This window comes from Quercus suber, unplaced genomic scaffold, assembly GCF_002906115.3.
Source record: "Quercus suber isolate HL8 unplaced genomic scaffold, Cork oak 2.0 scaffold_46, whole genome shotgun sequence".
Lineage (NCBI taxonomy): Eukaryota > Viridiplantae > Streptophyta > Magnoliopsida > Fagales > Fagaceae > Quercus > Quercus suber.
In genome coordinates, this window is record NW_027069511.1 from 301,171 (window position 1) to 323,518 (window position 22,348).

The 22,348-nt window shown below is 33.5% G+C and overlaps 3 protein-coding genes across 4 annotated transcripts; 1 reads left to right on the forward strand and 2 right to left on the reverse strand.

Moving 5' to 3' along the window:
* The first annotated feature begins 666 nt into the window (after positions 1-666).
* On the forward strand, positions 667-8,657 carry LOC111992155 (uncharacterized). Of its 2 annotated transcripts, XM_024023984.2 has the most exons (10): positions 667-940; positions 2,846-2,938; positions 3,498-3,646; positions 4,333-5,063; positions 5,212-6,626; positions 7,280-7,359; positions 7,482-7,574; positions 7,654-7,727; positions 7,973-8,099; positions 8,342-8,657. In XM_024023984.2, the coding sequence occupies exons 1-10, from the start codon at positions 856-858 to the stop codon at positions 8,423-8,425; spliced, it is 2,931 nt and encodes a 976-aa protein (XP_023879752.2). In that variant the 5' UTR covers positions 667-855; the 3' UTR covers positions 8,426-8,657. The 2 variants fall into 2 exon arrangements, with proteins under 2 accessions (XP_023879752.2, XP_065627646.1); XM_065771574.1 differs by lacking the exon at positions 667-940 and having other exon boundaries at positions 2,846-3,217.
* Positions 8,658-9,514: 857 nt separating this feature from the next.
* LOC111992156 (protein YELLOW LEAF 1, choloroplastic) lies at positions 9,515-14,256 on the reverse strand. The gene is made up of 5 exons (XM_024023985.2): positions 13,999-14,256; positions 11,901-11,969; positions 11,431-11,639; positions 10,503-10,572; positions 9,515-9,891 (listed from the first exon to the last, which is right to left on the reverse strand). Exons 2-5 carry the CDS (start codon positions 11,950-11,952, stop codon positions 9,695-9,697), a joined length of 528 nt encoding a protein of 175 aa, XP_023879753.2. The 5' UTR covers positions 11,953-11,969; positions 13,999-14,256; the 3' UTR covers positions 9,515-9,694.
* A 6,192-nt stretch (positions 14,257-20,448) lies between these two features.
* Positions 20,449-20,905, reverse strand: LOC136066775 (uncharacterized). Its single transcript, XM_065771615.1, has 2 exons — positions 20,622-20,905; positions 20,449-20,524 (listed from the first exon to the last, which is right to left on the reverse strand). The coding sequence occupies exons 1-2, from the start codon at positions 20,903-20,905 to the stop codon at positions 20,449-20,451; spliced, it is 360 nt and encodes a 119-aa protein (XP_065627687.1).
* Positions 20,906-22,348: the final 1,443 nt, after the last annotated feature.

The following is a 22,348-nucleotide window of genomic DNA, read 5'->3' on the forward strand; positions in this document are numbered from 1 at the left end:
ATTTTTATTTACGTACTTATTAAAATTAAATTTGCTAACCTTGTATTGTAAGATATTATATGCACCTATCATAAAATGAAATAGTTATATTATTAATAACTTACAAATAATAATATGATATCTTATGAATTTGTTCACAAATTATAAAATCCAATCTCAAATATATTTAAATATACTTTAAACATTTTCACATATAAACACTTAATATTATATAAATTTTAATCTAAGTCTCATATTTATAAACTTGTTTATGAGCACACTTTTATACTTGAGCTCAACTTTTAAGGTCTATTTGATAGTGGCTTTCAAACAACATTTTTCAGTGTTTATAACAATAACATTTAACATTTATTTTTATAACACTTAAACATGTATTTCCATAATACTAAAAACTAAACAATAATATTTAAACAAGGCTATCAACCGAGCCCTTGGCAGTTGGCATTTACTAATGCATGAACCTGAACGAACATGCACAAATGTTTTAAAGTTGAAATTGAGCTATTTATAAACGGTTTGGTTTTCGGTATATAGCTATATTATTATTAGGCCCATTCTAAGAGCAGAAAATCAATGAAGCCCAATTTTTAGGACAATTAACTGGGCCTTGGAAGCCGAACCCGTACGAATCAGCGGATAACGAACCGTAGAGAAACCCGAACCACCTCTTCACCAAGCACCACTAGCTCTCTCTCTCTCTCTCACAGCGAAACGAAACGAAACCAAAATTCTCAAAGCAAAGCAAAAAAGCCAAAGCTGAAGCGAAAGACGAAGACGAAGACGAAGACTGTATGAGATTGGAATCGCATACGATACTCTGATCAGAGTCTGAATTCTGAAACCAAAAGCAAATCCATGGGGAAGAGAAAAGAGCGCCGCCTCGCCGCTCTCAACAACGCTGGTCGCCGCGTCAAGCTCGATCTCTTCGCGGAACCCCCTGGTACTCTCTCTCTCTCTCTCTCTATATATATATATATATGTATGTATGTGTATAAAGAGGATTATTTTTTCGAGTTATGAAGTTTGTGGTTCTATTAGGGTTTCGTTTCTGACCAAATTTAAAGAGAATTTATTCGATTCTCTCAGTTTTTGTTCTGTTAGGGTTTCGTTTTTGATGAAATTTCATGTGTTATGTTGCTGTGTAACATGTGTTGGATTTGTTTGATTTTTCATTTTCTGGTTTCGGTTCTGATAAAAATTCTTACTTGTTGGTGTAAAGCTCATGTGCAAGCTTATTTTAGTACGTAGGTGTGTATTGCTATGCATTTGTATTTCGATTTTTTTGGTTTGTGGTTTTGTTAGGGTTTCGTTTTTGATGAAATTGCATGTATGTATGTATGTTGCTGTGTAATATGTGTTGGATTTGTTTGATTTTTCATTTTGTGGTTTCGGTTCTGATCAAAATTCTTACTTGTTGGTGTAAAGCTCATGTGCAAGCTTATTTTAGTACGTAGGTGTGTAGTGCTATGCATTTGTATTTCGGTTTTTTTTGGTTTGTGGTTTTGTTAGGGTTTCGTTTTTCATGTACGTATATATGTTGCTATGTTAATATGTTCTGGATTTTGTTTGATTTTTCATTTTGTGGTTTCAAATTCTAATAAAAATTCATGTGCGTTTATGTAAAGCTCACCTATAAGTTTATCTTAGGGTATATAGGTGTGTATTGCAATGTGTATTTGTATACGTGTAGTATTTGGTCGATTTTTCGGTTTGTGGTTCTGTTAGTGTTTCGTTTCTGATAAAAATTTGTACTTTTTTTGCGTGTAAAGCTCATGTGCACGCTTACCATAGGCATATAGGTGTGTATTGCTATATGTGTGTGTGTATATATATATATATATTTGTATATATGTAGGATTTGGTCTAATATTTCTGCTTGTGGTTTTGTTAGGGTTTTGTTTCTGATATATTGGTAAAGCTCATGTGTACATTGTGTAGGCTTATCTTTGGGTATGTCGGTGTGTGTTGCTATATATATTTGTATATATGTCGGATTGGTTTGATTTTTTTGATTTCTGGTGTTGTTAGTGTTTAGCTTCTCATAAAATTTTATATATGTTTATGGAAAGCTCATGTGTAAGCTTATGTGAGGGTACATATACATGTATTGCTATATATAATTTGTCAAATTTTTAGTTTGTGGCTTTGTTGTGTTTCATTTCTGATCAAATTCATATAGGTTTTTGTAAAGCTCTTTTTTTAAGGTATTCATAGTGTGTGTGTGTTTAGGATTTTTTTTCAATTTTTAGGGTTTTGTTTATGATCAAATTCATGTGTGTTTATGTAAACCTCATGAGAATACTTATAATTGGCTTTACAATCAATATGTTTGTAAATTGTCTGATTGGGCTGAATGATTTGAAATACGCCTTTTGATATGTTTAGCTTTTTGAGGAAATGAAATTAACTTTAATTTTGAGGTATTCATTTTGCATTTATTAAACAGATGATTAGAGAAAAAATATCTTGCAAAAAAGGAAATATAGGTTTCTGTAGTGAAATTGATAGTTTTGTTTAAGAAAATTGAAGGGATGTGCTGTATTTTATTCGTGGTCCATGCCAAAATAATCAACAAGAGTGATAGGGCTAGATGGTTATGGCTAGATGGTTCCCTAGTTGTATTGAAATAACTTTGTATAAGCGTACTTTTAAGGAAAAAAAATGGAAGTGGTCTTTTGAAAAATTGTGGTTTTGTTTTGAAAGGCTTACTTTATTAAGTATGAGTTGTTTACTTGGTGTCACTAGTGATGATCTGTAATGTTTTTGGTAATTATGAAACATCACTGGTTTGTGTATGGGAAAAATAGACTTTTTAATTTTGCGCTAATTTTTTTGGCTTTCCTAGGAGATTTGGGTGGCTCCACTGAACATGATGAAGTTGGAGGTGATAAAGATTCGAAACATCGTGATGGGTTACCCAATTCACCAACTTCTTCAGGTGGGTTCCGTCGGTTTTCTTCAAAAGGACTATGTAGAAAGGAATTGAGTGCTCAACATTGTTTTGGTGGAAATATGGAACTATATGTACAAGACTTGTTATGTTGTTTGCCCCCAAGAAATTGTTTTCAGACTGTAGGGTGGCTGTGGCCTTGGGAGCATTCATCTCAGATCAGGTCGGGCCCTGCCAATGTGAAATTATGAATGTCTCCCAATCGTTGTGCCCTTGTTGGCAGCATCGAAGCATTTTGGAGGTTTCGACAGAAATTTTGTTCTATCGGTTCGTATGTCTCTGGCTTTATTTGCTTTTTTGCCCCACTGACAGTTTTATCCAATGTGTAACAGGTGGCTGGGACGAATAGGATCATAAATGTTCATGTTGAATTTTAATTTGTGCCTTTTTACACAACCTTTTGTCTTCCCTGACGTTGAGAGCAATCTTTTTTATATTTACTTGAATATTCCTGGCATCTGTTTGTTTAATTTTAGATATAATTTTTATAATAAGTAGCTGATTAACAATATTGGAAGTGTCTGACATGCTAGCATTTTCTTTTCAGGTCAGCAACCACCGAATCCTCTGCAATTGCTTGGGCAATATAGTGATGAAGAATTTGATGAGGAACCAAATAAAGGGCTTAATCATGATGAGGAACCAAGTAAAGGACTAAATCATGCCAGAGTGGAAAGCTCCTCACCTAATGATGAGGTACTTAATGGACTCTTTTTTACTTTTGTCCACTGAAGGATTGCTGTTTGGTTCTTCCCATGAGTGAAGGAAAACCCTCATAGCAAGCTCTCTTGAGCAGAATGGCTATTAGTCTTAGCTCATTTATGATTCCTATATACCTTTGTATTAAATCCCTCTCTCTCTCCCCACACACACACACACACACACACGCATGCAAAGAGTATTGCCATCTGTGAAAATCCAATTCACATCAGTGGTTGTTGGAGCTTTTGTTTATTTCATTAGATTTACAAATTTGAGCAATTATGAATTTACGACAGTATTAGAACATCCATTGCCAATGATCTCTAGCTCAAAAGGCACTTCCTTCTGATGTAATTTTTTATGTTCATTTAATTAATCTGCACCTTCCAGGAATTGCCTATGTGATGCCTACAATTTGGATACCAGCCAATAGAATATTTTAGTATGACGTTATTGGTTTATTTCAGTGTTCAAATTTTGTCAAATGTTACTGGTCTGTTCAATTGGTCATGGATAAAAAAACAGTTTCATATGCTTCACCCAAGGGAAAAACTGCCTATATTAGTTAGGTGCATACTGTTTAAGGAGAAGCTTGGCTTTTTTTTTTGGCTTTACTTAATGGAATGCCTTGCCATTGCAATTTTTTTTACTTGATTGCTAAGGGCATGTTTCATTTTTAGGTTAAGCATTCACTTGATGAAGATCATAAAGACGTGGATGTCAGTGTTGATGAAGACCTTATTGGTCAGAAGGTCAAACAGCAGGAAAAGGAGAGGGAATCTGTTCTACCTGATGTTTCCCTGAATCTGGAGGGCAGTGATAAAAGAGAAAGTGATCCTACAATATCAGCTGATTTACAACAAGAAATGGATTTGACAGAACAAAATTCCATTTCTGAAACTTCTGATGTACAAGTTATCAGTGATGTTACTTTAGGCTGGAAGATAGTAATGCATGAGGAGAGTAATCGCTATTATTACTGGAATACCGAAACTGGAGAGACGTCATGGGAAGTGCCTGATGTTTTGGCTGGGGCGACTGGATTGACCAATGGTCAGACAACCCCTACTATTACTGAAACAGTAGACACTGCTCCTGTGGTTGTAGAAGAGTCTGACATCACTTCAAGTGCGATATTAGATGGTTCTTCTGCTGCCCACCTATTTCAAGGGACAATGGATGCCAGTATGATTCCTCATGGGATAGAAGTGTATGGGCATACATACCAGACGGATGATTGCAGTCAAGCATACAAAACTGAAGCTTGGAAGGATTCAAGTTGGAGCACTGTTATCAACTCAAGAGAATTGGGAGCTGGTTCTGAGAAGTACACACATGAACCAGCGGTTGATCATTCTTTTCTTGTGAAACAGAGTGAATGTTTGTTAGAGAGATTGAAGTCATTTCAAGGGTAAGACATCCCTTCTTTACCTTTAATTATTTGATTCTGGGTATATATATATATATATTTTAAAAGAGAAGATTTCTGAATTCCCAGTCATTCCTGCCCCTCCCTGTTTTGTTTTTGTTTATTCTAACAAGTGAAGTATATGTTTCAGGTCCAATGACCACCTACAGGGTCAGGACTTAATATCGAAGTATATTTGGGAAATTGAGATCAGACTTTCTGATTTGAAGTCACTTTCATCCTATGGCTCATCTTTGCTTCCATTTTGGGTGCATTCTGAAAAGCAGCTTAAACGGCTGGAAAGTGCTATTAATGATGAAATTTACAAGATTGCTGTATCTGCACATATGGAAGCAACTGAGGCAACTCATGTCTCTACCCTCAGTGGAAAGGACAAATTGCCAGAAAGCATGGGTTATGAATCTGAAGCAGATGGAACTGAAAATAAAAATGTTCTTCCTACTTCTGAACAGTCTGATGTTGCTCCTTATGTAGACACATCAACAGAAGACCAGAAAGATCCATGTGATAAAGTGCCTTTTGTAGATGCTGAGCATGTTTCTTCATTTGGATCACCAACCAGAGGTTTAGGAAGTGGTGCAGAAGTTAGTGAACAAGTCAATGGGGCTCAATTAGGTGATGAATCAACTCACAAGCATGGGTTTAATGCTGCAGAAGATGTTGACATGGATGTGGACATGGAAGTTGAAGATGCAACTTCTTCAGGCAACACAAATACAGTGCTTGCATTGAACCCTGTAGATTTTGCTCCTCCTGAGCATCTAATTCAGAATCCACCTGCTGAAATCCCATCCTTGGTTTCAGAGGATGGGTTTACTGTTCCACCTCCTCCAGATGATGAGTGGATTCCCCCACCCCCGCCTGACAATGAACATATTCCTCCACCTCCGCCTGATAATGAACACATTCCTCCACCTCCGCCTGATGAGCCTCCTGAACCCTCATACCCTCCTCTCCCATCCTACACAGAGACCAGGCAACCGATTTCTTATACTGATCAATACAATTTATTATATCCAGATTCTAGTTTTGAATATCATGGACATACAGTTGCTCAAGTGCCAAGCAGTAGTTTATATGGACAAGCTGAAGGATCTCAAGTTGCCGTGCCCCATGCTCCAATTTACTATGACACAGTTCCTACTACATATAGTGACACTGCTGTCATTGTTAACTCTGTTGAGCCTGTAGCTTATTATCAGTTTCAAGATGGAACAGTACCTTCTGTCCCTGTAGGTAGTGGTGGTGTCGAGGCCACTTTATTTCAGAGTGTGTCAGCTTCTGTTAGCTATGACACACTCCCATCTGAACAAATTGTATCTGTTGACCCCTTCATGGAAGTAGGCCATAGTTCATCATTAAATTTGAATGTAAATAGTTCTGCTATTGGTGGTGAAACTGAGACCAATAAGGCATCCATAGAGGTTCCTTCTACATCCGCTACCATCCAAGCTCCTGCAACCACTTCAGTAAAAGAGAGTGTCTCTGTGCCACCAACTGATACTGTTGCTGCCGCATCAGTGGGTAACAAGGTCCAATCTAAAGGTAATGTTATTGAGTGCCTTGTTTATTATTATTTTTCCTGTCTTTCATCACAGTTACAAGCATAGTTAGGGCTGATTTATCAGATCCCAAATGATTATCCTAAAAGTTATAACTGTAATTTACTGGGACACTTATGTGGTTATGAGTTAGTTAAGTTACAGTCGATGAGGATCTATTTACTAACTAAATTTATATTACAGTATGATTACTGGTTAGTAGAGATTTATTGAACTTGTACAAACCTTTAATTATATTGTGCAATCACAATTCTTTTTCAAACCTTAAATGATGCTATTGATGGCGTCTGTATCTATGTCAATGTTATACTGATAAATATTCCATGCTATGTCCAGATTGTGGAGCATATGACTTAATGCTTAGATTTATTTAATTGTCAAATTATCTTCTCACTTACATTTGGGAAGTTCATGCCATATTTGGAGTTGCTTGTTGGACATCACACATCGCATGTTTGATGCATGAATGACAAGCTATTTATCTTGATTTCAGTTTTTCTCACTTAATATCTACATTTTCGTAAACTCTTAATTATTCAGTGTTCTTACCGTGGTTATGTATTTGCTAAACACCTGCACCTGTGTGGTTCAACTTGTATTTGTAAAAATACTCAAGACTTCTTTTCTCTTCATCAGCTTTGCGTAATAAAAAGCGGTCGATTGCAGCAGCCCCTTCCTTGAGGTCTAATAAAAAAGTATCCAGTTTGGTGGATAAGGTATTGTTTTTCCTTTTAATTTATTCTTAAGATGCATTCATCTCATGAATGCTTATTCCACCTCCTTTTCTGAACGCTTCTCTTTTTATGGACTCTTATACTTTATCTAATCATTTTATCAGTGGAAGGCAGCAAAAGAGGAGTTGCTTGAAGATGAGAAAGAGCCTGAAGATCCTTATGAGATCTTAGAGAGGAAGCGACAGAGGGAAATAGAGGTCTGCAGAGTGGATCTTCTTTTTACTTTAACTATGATATTGGTCTTTTTTGGTTCTTAATGTGTTCCTTTGATTGCAGCAATGGCATGCACGGCAAATTGCTAGCGGAGAGGCCAAAGATAATGCTAATTTTCAGCCTCTTGGTGGGGATTGGTATGAGGACCTAAAACCCATTTTAATCATGATATTCTTAGGTCAATGTGCAACACCAAGGAATTGTATTGTTACTTAGTTTTAATGAACTATAAATGTACTTATTTTTTTCTTGTCCTCCTTTTGCCTCTCTCTCTCTCTCTCTCTCTCTCTCGCACACGCACATTCATGCATACACATCTAATATATAGTTGATTTTATCTTACTTTGAATTCCATGTGTTGTGGTATTCTACTTTTACACAGGCGTGAGCGGGTGAAGCGCAGGAGAACTCAATTAGCCAAAGCAAGTGCAAAGACAAAGGCACATACTGATGGAAACCAGCAGCCGGATTTAATAGAACTGTCAAGAGATCTTCCATCAGGATGGCAGGTATATTTGATAATTGTTTCATATGCTGTAACCTAAATTGGTAAAACTGTATTTAATTTTTTTGGGGAAAATGTAATTAGTTTACCAAACTGCTATGAATCCTAATGTTATTTAACGCCTTGACAAGTAAGTGGTAAATCAAGTATTTTGAATCCTTCCCTTTATCATCAAGGAAGTGCAGAGTTCCATCTTGTCCTAATCTAACATCTGATTTTCTTCATGTTTTTATCATTTAATTTCAGGCTTATTTGGATGAATCCTCGAAGCAGGTTTATTATGGGAATACTGACACATCAGAGACAACTTGGACCAGACCAACAAAATGAGTCGTTATTGGAATTTTGAGGGACTTAGTTCCAAAATTCATGTAGTTTTGAGTTTTTGGTTGTAATTTTTTCCTGGTTATTAATTTATAACCCTGTATATCTTCGAAGGCAGATTAGGGATAACCACGTTTTTCTTTGTAAGAGCACAAATGAACATGTTTCGTGCATTACTTTGTTATTTTAGAATGGCCAAGAGAAAGCACAAAAGAAGAAAGAAATAATTAGAGTAAAAGGCTCCCTTATCCAATGTTCGATGACATTTCTAAGGGTCAGGTCGCTATAAGTGTGTATCTAAGCCATCCGTCATCCTAAGACCCAATTTAGTTGAGACCAACAATTGGATAAAGAAGGGGAAAAAAAAAAGGATAATGTCCTCGTGGATTTAAGATGTCCCAAATAGGTTTACAACTTACAAAGCCAATTAAACTTGAATATTGATCTAAGTACCGTTTCAACTGCTGAGGTAGAAGTAGAGCAGTATAACACTTGATGGAATAATCCATCGAATGTATTAATTAGGTGTTAGAAGATATAACCTGGTGACTGTAAAGATTAAAGGGTCGTACATCCTGATAATATCCTCCACGAATTGAATAGTCTTCCTATACCATACTTCATTAGTATGGTACAGTTGGAGAGAGAGAGAGAGTCCAATTTAGCTTGCTTGGGGGTCAACATGAAGTACATTGATTGATGATTAGATTGTTTTGGCCGAAATAAATGTCTTAATTTGATGATAACTATCATCAGAAATAGACTACGGGATAAAATCACAAAAAAAAAAAAAAAAATTACTGACAAGTGAAAATGTTTCCTCTCGTATTCAGTATTCACATTTGTAAAAATTAATCATTCTTTGGAGGTTAATACAGAAAAAAGATCAAACTAATCTTCTGCAAGTAATCTTCATATTTGTTCGAATGTATTGCTGAAAGGGAAAAAAAAAGTTGAGATAATTGATCAACCAAGCTTTAACCAAGCGGGGCTTATGGTTGCCCTCTTACATGGTAAGAATTTATGTTGGTCCTTGAAAATCAAACGCCACGTCGATACAAATTTCTGCTCTTATAAGCAGAGTCAATAGGCAAGTAAAACTCAAGCTTATCTTTTCTATATATGAAGAAGTAAAACCATTTTGAGTAGGCATGTTAAACTTAAGCACACCCATTTTTAGGATGGCAAAAGTGATACAGAAAGAATACAGCGCAATAAGCTTAGAGCTACAATGTGAATTGCCTCCAAAACTAGTGATGACATCCGATCATTCTTTCATCTTCTCCTCTCATCACGATATGGCCCCTCACTTTCCTTATCCTTCAAGAATCCTAGAAAGGCAAGAAAACCAAAGAAGAAGAATCCACCAGACCAATTGCCCCCACCTCCACCGCCTCCACCGCCACCATCACCGTCATCACGGGGTGGGAATCCAGACCCACCATCATCAAGTTGTGGTGATTTTTCCTTCCCTGAAATTTCAGTTGACTGTTATATGCCGTCTGAAACATCAAATCTTAGACAATTTCAAAAATAAAGCAAAAGTCAAGATGCATTTATATGTATTCTGCAAGTGAAAATGTAAGTAACCCCACCATACTATAAACTGATAAAGAGGATTACACAAAATAGGAAGTGCAAAGCTATGATTAATGGATTGGCAACAGACATTGGTTGCCAAGGACAGGCAAAATTATGAATTGGTTCCTAAAATTAAACTTCAAAAAGAACTCATTTGAAATTTGTTAAAATGAAAAGAGCAATACAAGCACCATTTGATGGATCTCACAAAGGAATCCTTGAAGCAACATTCTAAGTTACAGCAAGGAGCTGAGAAAAGGAACAATGAGAAATACCAAGAATCCATTTTAGCAAATACAAAAGCAGAAAAGGAGATAACTTTGAAAGTTGGACTGGATGAATTGAGAGCAACCAAGGGTATTGCTATGCCACTGCATCTAGCTACATGCACCTACCTATGACCTAAGGCAGGCAGTTCTGGGTCTGGCTAGCTAAAGGAATTCCTTTAATACATTAAATATAGTTTGACTAATTATTGATACTAGGAAATAGCTACTATTACCAGGAATGTGAGTAATTGTTGGAGCCTCGCGTGTAACTGTTTGAGTTTGCTCGGCACCACATCTTGCATTCTGCAGAAGAAACCAGAGTCAAGGTTTCAAACACAAATAATAGAGAGACAAATATCAAGATACAAGCTTTTCTAACTGTGATTTCCATGAAGTAGCAGCATAATCCTAGTGTCACAGATCAGCTTTACCATTGAAAGCATAAAGAGAATGTGTTCAGAAAAATTCCTAACCAACTGGTTAGTAACTGATTCTAAGACAACTCTTAAGTGAAATTAAAATTTTAAAAGATCAAGCACATAATGATCCCTGGAAAGCTCTGGAACTTGGGCTCACCATAAAAGGGCTATAATGGGGCAATACCTTCAATCTTCATGCAAAAGGTCATAATCTCACTGATGCATGTTAGAAAATGTTGAATTGTGATATGAAGGTAACAATTGTTTTTGATAAGTAAGAGACTACCCCATGTACAGAAGTGAAGCCTAAAGAATTACAACGAAGAGGTATTTGTAAAAGGACTCTCATAAATTCAGGGACGGAACTATTAGTAAGGCCCCCATTTATGAGACCAATAAAATAAAGATTGAGGAAACAATGTGAGCAATTGAGTCCCCAAAAGTTGTATCCTGCCTCCACAATGTCCACCATCAAAATAAAGGAACTAAGTTCCAAATATCTAAAGAATGTTTGCCAACCCAGTTCCTTCATCCAAATGAAGGTCAATGACATTTCCCAGTAACAATGGATCAAATTCAAAGGTAAAATTTAATGCTCACTATTTTAACATTCTAACAAATGTATAACCTGTTGGATTTAGGTTGAACAAATAATTGAAATTAGATGAGAAAGATCTATCACAGTATTAGGCGTGAAAGGCATAGATGACAAGTAACTGCATATATGAAAGAATAAACTTACCAAAGCGGACTGACATACAACAGAAGCAGACTGCGTTCGGCTAGAATGCATGATACGTCTTCTACTATTAATAGTAAAAAATTGGGCACCAAGCCCTAGCGGTCCAGGTTCTGCAACCTTAAGTGAGCTTGTTTTTCCATTGTGTTGAAATGACATGGACACTTTCATTGGATTACATCCAGTATGCTTATTATGCACTTCTGTTTTTACTGCATACGAATACAAAACAGTTAAGTAGCATTGTTAAAATCAATCATGGAGGAAGTTCTTTCTTTAAAAAATTGAAAGCCCTCTCTCTGTCTCTCTGTCTCTCTCTCTTATTTCCTAGTCATTTATTATATCATCTAACTTAGGTTTAAAAAAAGAAAAAGAAAAAGAACACCCTCTTTTGCACCTTTAGCAAACAAAGAACACATACTAACTCATTGCACTTAATAGCTAGATTACATGAAGGTAGTCATCATATATACCTAGTAGTAATTGAGGTTGGGTGGCAACAGTATTTGCAGTCAACATCAACATCTTGATTCCACAACAACCTGCAAAAATAGTAGCATGCATTAGAGCAGAATTTATCCAATGACAAGAATCAAATAAAATTATTGAATAAATTAAGAGTTAAAATACTGATGAAATTAACAGTGGGAAAAAGAAACACAAAAGACATTATGATAAATCTTAAACTGGGTATCCTATGTATTTGTATCTGGAATCCAATGATCCAAAATGGTAAGCTTTTGTTCCAAATGTTATACACCAATCAGACACAAACAATTTTATTTTCCCTAAGATTGCTTGTGATATGAAAAAAATATCATTACTATAAAATTCATATAAAATAGAATTAACGCATTTCAAAAAAAGGGAAGCAAAGGTCATACAGCAGTAAGAGTTGTCTATGCATAGGAACAGTCTTTGTCCTGCACCCTTATACATGACTAATTGCATCAAGCTTTGGATTAAATTTTGGTTTCACGACTGAACCGTGCGTGTAAACTTACCAATGAAAAAGAGAGGAGATATGAATAACATCATTACTCATAGTCATAAAATCATGGCTTTCTAATAGTCAAACACTTTGAAAGCTCTCAACTTTTGCATATTCCACATTCAAATAAAAAACCCATGTGATAATGTGCAAAGCACAGAAATCAATAAATTTTAATTTCTGAGATGTCATGAGAGCTGTAAATCTCACAACTCAACTGAAAAAAAATCATTGCCTGCAAGTTCATTTGAATGTTCCTAAGTTCAAACTGCCAAGTGCCAATTGGTAAAATAACACTCATATCTCTGTGTTCCTAAAGAAAACTCAGAACTTTACACTAGAAAAGGTTGCCTTTTATTCGAATGCTATAGTATGAGAAAACCCTTGCTCTTGTTTGAGATAAAAATTGAATCAAAAGATTTGAAACAATCTCTCAGACCCCAAAATAGAAAACCCAAATACTCAATCACACAATTAACCTGATACATAAGCTCAGCATCGATAACCCATTCCTACAATAAAGAAACAAATAATTTAGAGTCCTACAATATTATTTTTTGATAACAAAAAATCCTAATACATTACCCAAAAAAACAAAAAAAAAAAAAAAAAACAAAAAAATGAACATAAAGATGAAAATATTCTAGCACAAAAAGCAAAACTTTATTCCAAACTTTTGATCATGCTCCGTTTGGTTGCTGAGAAAACACAGGAAAAAAGAGAAATATATGGAGAACTAGGGCTGTAATCAAGCTCAAGCCAAGCCAAGTAGTGAATGGCAGAGCTCAGCTTGACAAAAAAGTTAACATGTTCAAAGTTCGAACTCAACTCAAGATCAAGCTCAAGCTTACAAATTTTTTTTGAACTCGAGCTTGTCAAAAATTCTAAAACCTAAAGCTCAATATCAGGCTCGTGAGCTTGAGCTCAAACACCATCACATAATCAAATGCTTTAATCTCAAAAAATCAATGGATTTCCCTTAGTGAGCAGCGGAAAAATATCACAATTTCTAAACATTAACAAGAATCTAATGGATAATAAAGATAACGTAAATGGGTAATATTGGGGACAACATTGTTCAAAACTGCTAACATGATTAGAGCAACATCACTTATTTAAAATGTTGTGCCCTTAAACTTATTATGCGCCAATAACAACACTTGTGAAAAATGTTGTCTCCCTAAACTTATCATATAGAGAAATTAGGAAACAAGGGATTGACATGACAAGAACAGAACAATGAGGTAATTATATAGTATTAAATAGTTTAAAGCAAATGCCATAGATGTGTACATGACAACAAAAGCCATAGATGTGTACATGACAGAAGTTCCCACCCAAAAAATGAAAAATTAAATAAACTTACTGCTAAATTGTTCTGTTATCAACATTTCTATAAAGGGTACAATTTTCTACCCTTAAACCTTTATTGAGCCACCGCAAAAACCCAGAAACACAGTACATATATAACGCACATAGAGAACGAAAGAGAAGCAATTACTAAGAAAGAAAGAAACTTTAAGAAATTAACATAATAAGCCCATAAATTGTTAACATAACAGAGAAAGAGAGAGATTTACCTTGTGTAAAATTGTGGCTTTTGCTGGCCTCAGAGTTGGCTCTGTGCACGGAGAGCCCTGAGAAAGCTGAATACTGGAACAAGACCACAAATTGGGAGGTGGGTATTGTTTTATATGAGAGAAATCTAAGACAAGATGTCCTGGGTTCGGTTTCCTCTCTCTCTCTCTCTCTCTGTTTTCTCGTAGTTTCTCGGTAACCAAACAAGGAATGAGAGGATGTGGGAAATAATCGGATTTTCAAGGAGTCACGGACGGGGATGACTGTTTATTAATTTTTGGGTACTAATTATTTTTTAATATTTTATTTAATTGGGCTATAGACCAAGTAATTGGGCTGAACTTCTAGATGGGTTAGGAGTGAGAATATAATGTCCATTGTTGAGCCCAATTAAGTCAAGACCTATATAGGCTATAATTTTTTTTGGGATAGAGTTTCAACCCGCATTTAATGATGGTGTTTTTTTTATTATCAGTTAGACGCTGATTAATTTTAGTATAAACTATAATTTTGTTACTATAACATTTATCTAAAGATTTTTTTTTCTCGATAAATAAATAAAATTTCAATCTATGATGGCTATTTTATAATAATTGCTTTTATCATCAGGCTAAAACGTTAATCGGGTTCTGGGTGTGGTTGGGATTTAAATTTTAAATCTTTTATATGATGACAATGAATTTTACCAGTTAAGTTAATTGAAACCTATTATCTATAGATTTGTCTATGGGCTAAAAAATCTATTCTTTAATTAATTGTGTTCTCAAAAAATGATTCTTTAATTAATTTGGTCGTGGTGAAAGCTCCTTGACAAAGAAAAAGAAGCAACCAAAAAGAAAAGAGAAGGAGAGTATCAAGTTTTAGTGTTTTACCTTGCTTGTTTTGTTTACGTAAAAGAAAAATTCCTAGCCGTCTTATTTGGTCTAGGAATTTTCTTTGCATAATTGGTTTCTATAAACTTGGAGCAATGAAGTTCCATGTGTCTTCATTTACAACAATAGAATTTTGTGAAAAAAAAAAAAAAAAAAAGGAGAAAAAGAAAAGAAGGTTTCTTCTTAGGGCTGTAAATGAACCAAACCGTTCATAAATAGTTCGAGTTAGGTTCAATGAAAAGTTTGTTTGTTTATAAACCAGTTAAGTTTGAGTCTTAATTTTAGACTTGTTTAACAAACGAGCCGAGCCCAAGTACAAAAAAAAAAAAAGGGTTCATAAATAGGCTCGTGAATAATAAGGCTCAATAAAAATAAGCTATAAGCAGTGATTTATGTGTTTGGTAATAAGTTTGATATGAACTTGAAAAATAAACTCATATTTACTAAGTCTTTAATTATTTGGAAGTTGAGACCACATGTTTAAAACCAAATGAATTTGATAGTGTGCTTAATATGGGTTTGATAATGTACTTGTATTAGATTTTCAGCTCAAAAACTTGATATTGAGCTTGAGTTTTAGCTTGATTTTGAGCTCAAACTTTTGGATTATATGACAAGCTCAAACTCAAACATAATTTGTAAGCTTAGTTCAAGCTTAAGCCAATAAGCTTAGTTCAAGCTTAAGCCAAATTTGAATATTTTACATTTGTTCTTCCTACGTTTGTCTAACGACAGTTAAGAAAGACATTACTATGATAATAGTATCCATTTGTTATTCTTAGGAGGGAGTGGAGTTCATACTTTATAGTCTACGTTGGAAGTTTTCACGTGAGACCACATTTTATTCCTCAACTCAGGCCCGCTCATATTCATTCGTCTTCCTTTTCGATCTTGTTAAAATTATCTTTGTTATTTTCTCCTTATGATCACTTGATTCTTATTTATGGCTTTGCTAAGGTCTATCTTCTCTTTAGTTTTACTCTTTATGTTATTATCAACCCATCCCCTTAACTCTTTTAATAATCAATTATTCCTCTTGCTAGTATGGTCAAAAGAGAATGATGAGATCATTGTTTGGTTAGAAGAATGTCCATCCTTTTTTTTTTTCATTGCATAACATGGTTTTGATTAAATAAAGTATACTATCGTTTCATCTAAAAAAAAAAAAACTCTTTAGTCATTATATTTATCAATAGATATCATGTTCTATATTCATTAATCTATTTTTGTTAATGCCTTACATAAACTACATCATTATTTACTTTCAATATATTAAGCATTTACCATAATGTTTTGTAAAAGTTAGGTTCTACACATCGCATATGTGCTATGTGACTCAACATAAGGTTACACATTGTATCATGACGTGCTTTCATAATTTGATGCACTATAAATATATTAAAATTATTAATATAACATAATTAGCTCTATGTAGATTCTATCATCAAAGTTTTAAGAAAACTAGAAAACTAAACTTATCAAAATCAACTATCAAAATTTAATAGAAATTTAAAAGGAGTTCTATTATTTATTTTGACAATAATTTTATAATTTGGGTTTTAATAGAAATTTGGTCTTACATGATGTGTTTTACCATGTAACTGGGAATAATTTTTGTTCTTTTTTATTATTAATTTTATTGTCATATTTCAATTATACTATTGAAATATATTAGTTTACATATGTTTTTTATTAACCCATGCACGATAATTAAACCATTAGCTGTCTTATGGAAGTAATTGATTTTTTGTTGAGTCTTTCTTATCTTGTTATAAGAAAGTCTACATATTTCTACATCAACTTTATAACTTGGTTTTTGCCATATTCCAGTGAAATTTAATTAGAAATTACAGTTAATTCAAATAAACAAACCAACACTATATAAATTCTGACTACAACTTTGTGTTTAGTCTTCTTCAAACAAAATATTGTTTTAATAATTTTCTGTAAATGATTTTATTTGAATTTTTATTTATTGATATTATTTAACTATGTCATTTATTTATTTATTTTATAAATTTCTCACACATTGCACATAATTAATTAATGAATAGTTTAACCAATTGGACAAGAAAATAAGTAAGTCATCACTCATCAGTACGTAGTCTATGCTATTTTTATCTTTACACCTTACAATTTTCATGACAACTACCATGGCCAAAAACAGCACAGTCAGTAAAATCTAGCTGCAATTGCCCTGAACTTAAAAGCACAAGGCTTCAAGTACAGCTAGGTTCGGTCCCAGTCCCACTAAATTAACATCAAAATTCATATGAGAAAGAGGTGGATATATACTTGAAAGTACTACAGTTATTAACAATAACCTAACTAGAATTTACAGGGTACCAAAAAAAAAAATTACAAAACTCTAAAAAAACTGTTGTTATAGTACATAAATTAATAATAATCTTACCCTTTTTGCTATAGGATTTCGACAAACATTTCCTGCAGACTCCATAAAATAGATTCTTCTATAGTATAAAGAGATTGTATGTTTATATGCTAGTAGTGAAATTCGATTCTCACTTCCCTCCATTCGATAATGGGCCATTCTTGTTAGATAATAGTACTCCTACTTTTCCAGTATTTGTTCATTTCATTCTTATTCTTTAGTCTTATTTCTTTGATACAGTATTCACTGTAGGATAGACAAGCCATTCCTGCATCCAAAGATAGGTTCCTCTATGGAATAAAAAACCAAGAGACATCTTGACAAAGAAGAATGCAAAAATAACGACAAGAAGAGCATCAATGTCATATTTAGCATCATATTTGGTATGACCATAGAAATTTTCTTTATACCTATAGTTTACATAAATTTGGAGCATTTGATAGAGAAAATTCAAGGTCCCCATAATGAAAACCATTTAATCACTTGTAAGTTTTGACCACGTATCTATGATCATATGTAAAAAACCAATAGTACAGCCAAACTACAAAGAAAAAGGTGTTTCTTCTAGCGTTTATAAGCACCGGTGTTTTTACGTGAGACTACTATCAAATGCTAAATCTTGGCTCAGGTTCGGTTCGATTCCCTTATCTTATTTCTTGATTGTGTCTAAAATATCTATATTATTTCTTATGACCTTGCTAGGGTATATGTCCTCCTTTAGTTTTAGTTTTATGTTATTTTTATATTGAAATGGTTACTTAGGCTTGAGATGTACTTGTTATCTATATCTATAGCTATGTATTAATTACTTTTGTTGTGATATGTCTTATGGTTTAATGACACTACCTAAGAGCATTCACATTAGAAATGCCATATGCCACATGTAAGCAAAATTTAGCATAAAGGCCCAAAAAGCCCCCACATCTGGGCTTGTAAAAAGCAAGTATTGCAAAAAAATTTGCAATATATACTACTATAGTGCAATTCTACCTTTAGAATTGCAATGTAACACAATTGTAAAAAAAAAAAAAAAAAAAAAAAAAAATTTATTCGATTTTCACTTTATCAATTCCTCTCTCTCACCAGTCACACTCTCATCTCCTCTCTCTAGCTTTTTTTTTTTTCATTTTCTTCTTTTTCAGTTCGTTCATTCAATCCCACCCCCTCTCTCGTCCCTCTCTTCCCTTTCATTGTTTTTTCCTCTCTATTTTCCCTTGAATCAAGGTTTGATGTGGGTTTGACATGGTGGCAGATGGGTTTGATGTGGGTTTGACGAGGTGGGTCACGGACTCATGGCAGAGGTGAGTGGGTTTTGATTTAGTGGGTTTGTGGTGGAGATCGTGGCAGATCTGTGGTGGAAATTGGCGTGGAGCTGGCCTGTGAGTGTTAATAGTAGATTGGATTGGAGGGGAGGTGGAGAAGCACCAAGCCACAAATGGAGAGAGAGAGATGAGAGTGGGTTTTGCAGTGAAAACGGGTTTTGCAGTGAAAACGGGTTTTGCAGTGATGTTGGCGGGGTGTGTGTGAGTGTGTGTGTGTGTGTGTGTGTTTTTTTTTTCCTTGTTGTGATGCTGTGATTCTTGCCGATCTGGGTTGATATGAATGATGGGTTGATCTGGGTTGATTTTGCAGCGATGTTTTTTTTTCTTCTTCCTATTTCGCCAACCTGGGTTGATATGGATGATGGAGGATAAAGGAATGGAGTTGTGTGGAAGAAGGTGAAAAGTAAAGTTATTGGAGGAGTATAGAAGGTAACGTGTGGAGGAGAAAATTGGGAAAAAAAGAAAAAAGAAAAAAATATATTTTATTATGTAGATATATTATTTAATGAGTAGAATAGGAAAATAAAAGTTGAGATGCTGGATGTATTGTAAAATGGTATTGTATAATTGATAAAGTAGGTTTTTTGGGATGATAAATAAGATGGGATAGCATTCCTGGATGTGAATGCTCTAATCCTTCTAATGAAAATTTAGCTTTAAATTCCCAATCCCACTTTTTATCATCCAAAAAAAAAAAAAAAAAAAAAAATCCTTTGGTCTCATATTGTTTATCATGTTAAAAAAAAATCCAACTTAAAGGAATATCATTTAATATATTTTCTTTCAAATAAAAATTTAAAGTTTTTAAAAACTTTCTCATTTAATTTAATATCAAATAATAAAACTAATGAAAAAGGTATTGACTTTTCAAAATGAAGTAAAGGGTAGGTTAAAAAATGATTGTTATTATTCTTAATTAATCGAATTAATCTCATGAATATTCTAACATATATATACTTCCACATGATCATTGATCAACGATTAAATTTGCATAACTTATTTTAAAAATATGATAAATATTAACAAAATTAATTGTATCACGGTAGAAATTATTTGATAAAGTAAGTATAAATTTAAATATAGTTATCAACTAAACTCTTTTTTCTTATTAAGATAGAATAGTCAAGTATAAGCAATTTGTATGTTCTACTAAATTATACTAGAAGTGGATTATAAGCTAGTTTTTTTGTTGAAAGGATTATAAGCTAGTTATTAATAAAGTAAATAGCAAAGCTATAATTCAATCATTTCTAAACTTGGTTATAGTAGATATGTACCTATTTGATTTGTAATTCATATTACACGTTACATTTTTTTTGCTTCATTAATTTGATTATAATAGTTATATAACTATTTTATATAATTTATTTAAGTAAGGTTCGTAAAACAGATTACTTATTCAAAGTCTAAATTAATTTTAACAATATATTAATCAGATATTGAATCCTTTTCATTTATAAACAATTTGTTCGAGGAAGACTTAGGGCCTGTTTGATTGTAAATTTCTACTATCGTTTAGTTTTTAATTGTTATGGAAATTTGTGTTTGAGTGTTATAGAAATACATGTCAGAAATGTTATTATTGTTTAAACACGGGTAATAAAGAAAATACATTTACTTAAGTCTAAACTTATAAGTTATAAATTTGAAATAAGTAAAAAATTTTAACAACTTGCTACAGTAAGTTATAACTTACAACTTACTGTAGCAAGTTATTAAAATTTTTTATGTTTAGCCATTGAAATTGCAAGATTTTTGAAGCTTGAATTTTTAAAATAAGTTTTTTAAAGTTTTAGAATACCGGATGCTAATAATCTTGTATCTTACAAATTTTATGCACGACCACCATGGCCAAAAACAGCACAGTTAGTAAAATCTAGGGGCAATTGCCCTGAACTTAAAAGCACAAGGCTGCAAATCGCTAGGTTCAATCCCTGCCCCACTAAATTAACATCAGAGAAAGGGGTGAATTCTTGAAAGTACTACAGTTATTAACAACAACACAACAAATCTAACTGGAATTACAGGGTTAAAAAAACTTGCTGCCTCCATTCTTCAGGTTCCTTATAAGGATCTCAGAGTCACCTTCAAGAGTTATATCGTCAAAGCCAAGTTCCAACGCAAATTCTAAAGCTCTTCTAGCCGCCAGTGCTTCCACCTCAATGACAGATGTTGGTAGAGGTATTTGTTGAGTCAAAGACGCCATGATCAGCCCAGCATCATTCCGGATTACCACGCCGATCCCAGCATAATCTTTGTCTACAAAAATTGCTCCGTCAAAATTTATCTTAAGCCCGTTAGCCTCAGGTGCTGTCCAATGCATTGTTACGCGTCCATTTCTAAACTTGGTTATAGTAGATATGTACCTATTTGATTTGTAATTCATATTACACGTTACATTTTTTTGCTTCATTAATTTGATTATAATAGTTATATAACTATTTTATATAATTTATTTAAGTAAGGTTCGTAAAACAGATTACTTATTTGAAGTCTAAATTAATTTTAACAATATATTAATCAGATATTGAATCCTTTTCATTTATAAACAATTTGTTCGAGGAAGACTTAGGGCTTGTTTGATTGTAAATTTCTACTATCGTTTACTTTTTAATTGTTATGAAAATTTGTGTTTGAGTGTTATAGAAATACATGTCAGAAATATTATTGTTGTTTAAACACGGGTAATAAAGAAAATACATTTACTTAAGTCTAAACTTATAAGTTATAAATTTGAAATAAGTAAAAAATTTTAACAACTTGCTACAGTAAGTTATAACTTACAACTTACTGTAGCAAGTTATTAAAATTTTTTATGTTTAGCCATTGAAATTGCAAGATTTTTGAAGCTTGAATTTTTAAAATAAGTTTTTTAAAGTTTTAGAATACCGGATGCTAATAATCTTGTATCTTACAAATTTTATGCACGACCACCATGGCCAAAAACAGCACAGTTAGTAAAATCTAGGGGCAATTGCCCTGAACTTAAAAGCACAAGGCCGCAAATCGCTAGGTTCAATCCCTGTCCCACTAAATTAACATCAGAGAAAGGGGTGAATTCTTGAAAGTACTACAGTTATTAACAACAACACAACAAATCTAACTGGAATTACAGGGTTAAAAAGAAAAGAAAAAACTAGAATTTACAAAATCCTAATTTTAGAGAAAGTCAAGTTCTATATACCTTAAAGTTATTTGAAGCATCCCGTGTGGTTGTGCTAAGGCCTATATCTCTGCCATGTGTGTGTGTGTGTGTGTGTGTGTTTTTTTTTTCTAAAAGATTTTATAAAATAAAAACTTAATTACTATTATAATTAAATTCATTGAATATTATTGTTATTGTGTAACATATAATTTCGGCAGCGTTTGAGTTTCATATTGACGTATTCTTATAAAATTAGGTTGTTAGATTGAGGCAATGATTGTTTCATTCTATTGCACCACCTGATGGCCTAGCGGGAGATTGGTGGGGAGTAGTTCCAGCTTCATTTTTTAAAATTAGGTTTTCTACGAGTTTCACAAATTACTTAATAGTCTTAGTTTAGAGCTAAAAAGTAATCCTTATTTAAAAAATTTCACCAAAATTTTGTCCCTCAGTTATCATGATTTATCTTACAATCTCAAAACTTGTTCCTTATATTTTGACATGTTTCCAGAGGATTTCTACATCAATTGTGCAAGAGTAATTCGACTTTGGATTGCCGAATGTTTTGTAGAGGAAATGCAAGGATTAACATTGGAAGAGGTTGCACATGGCTACTTGAAA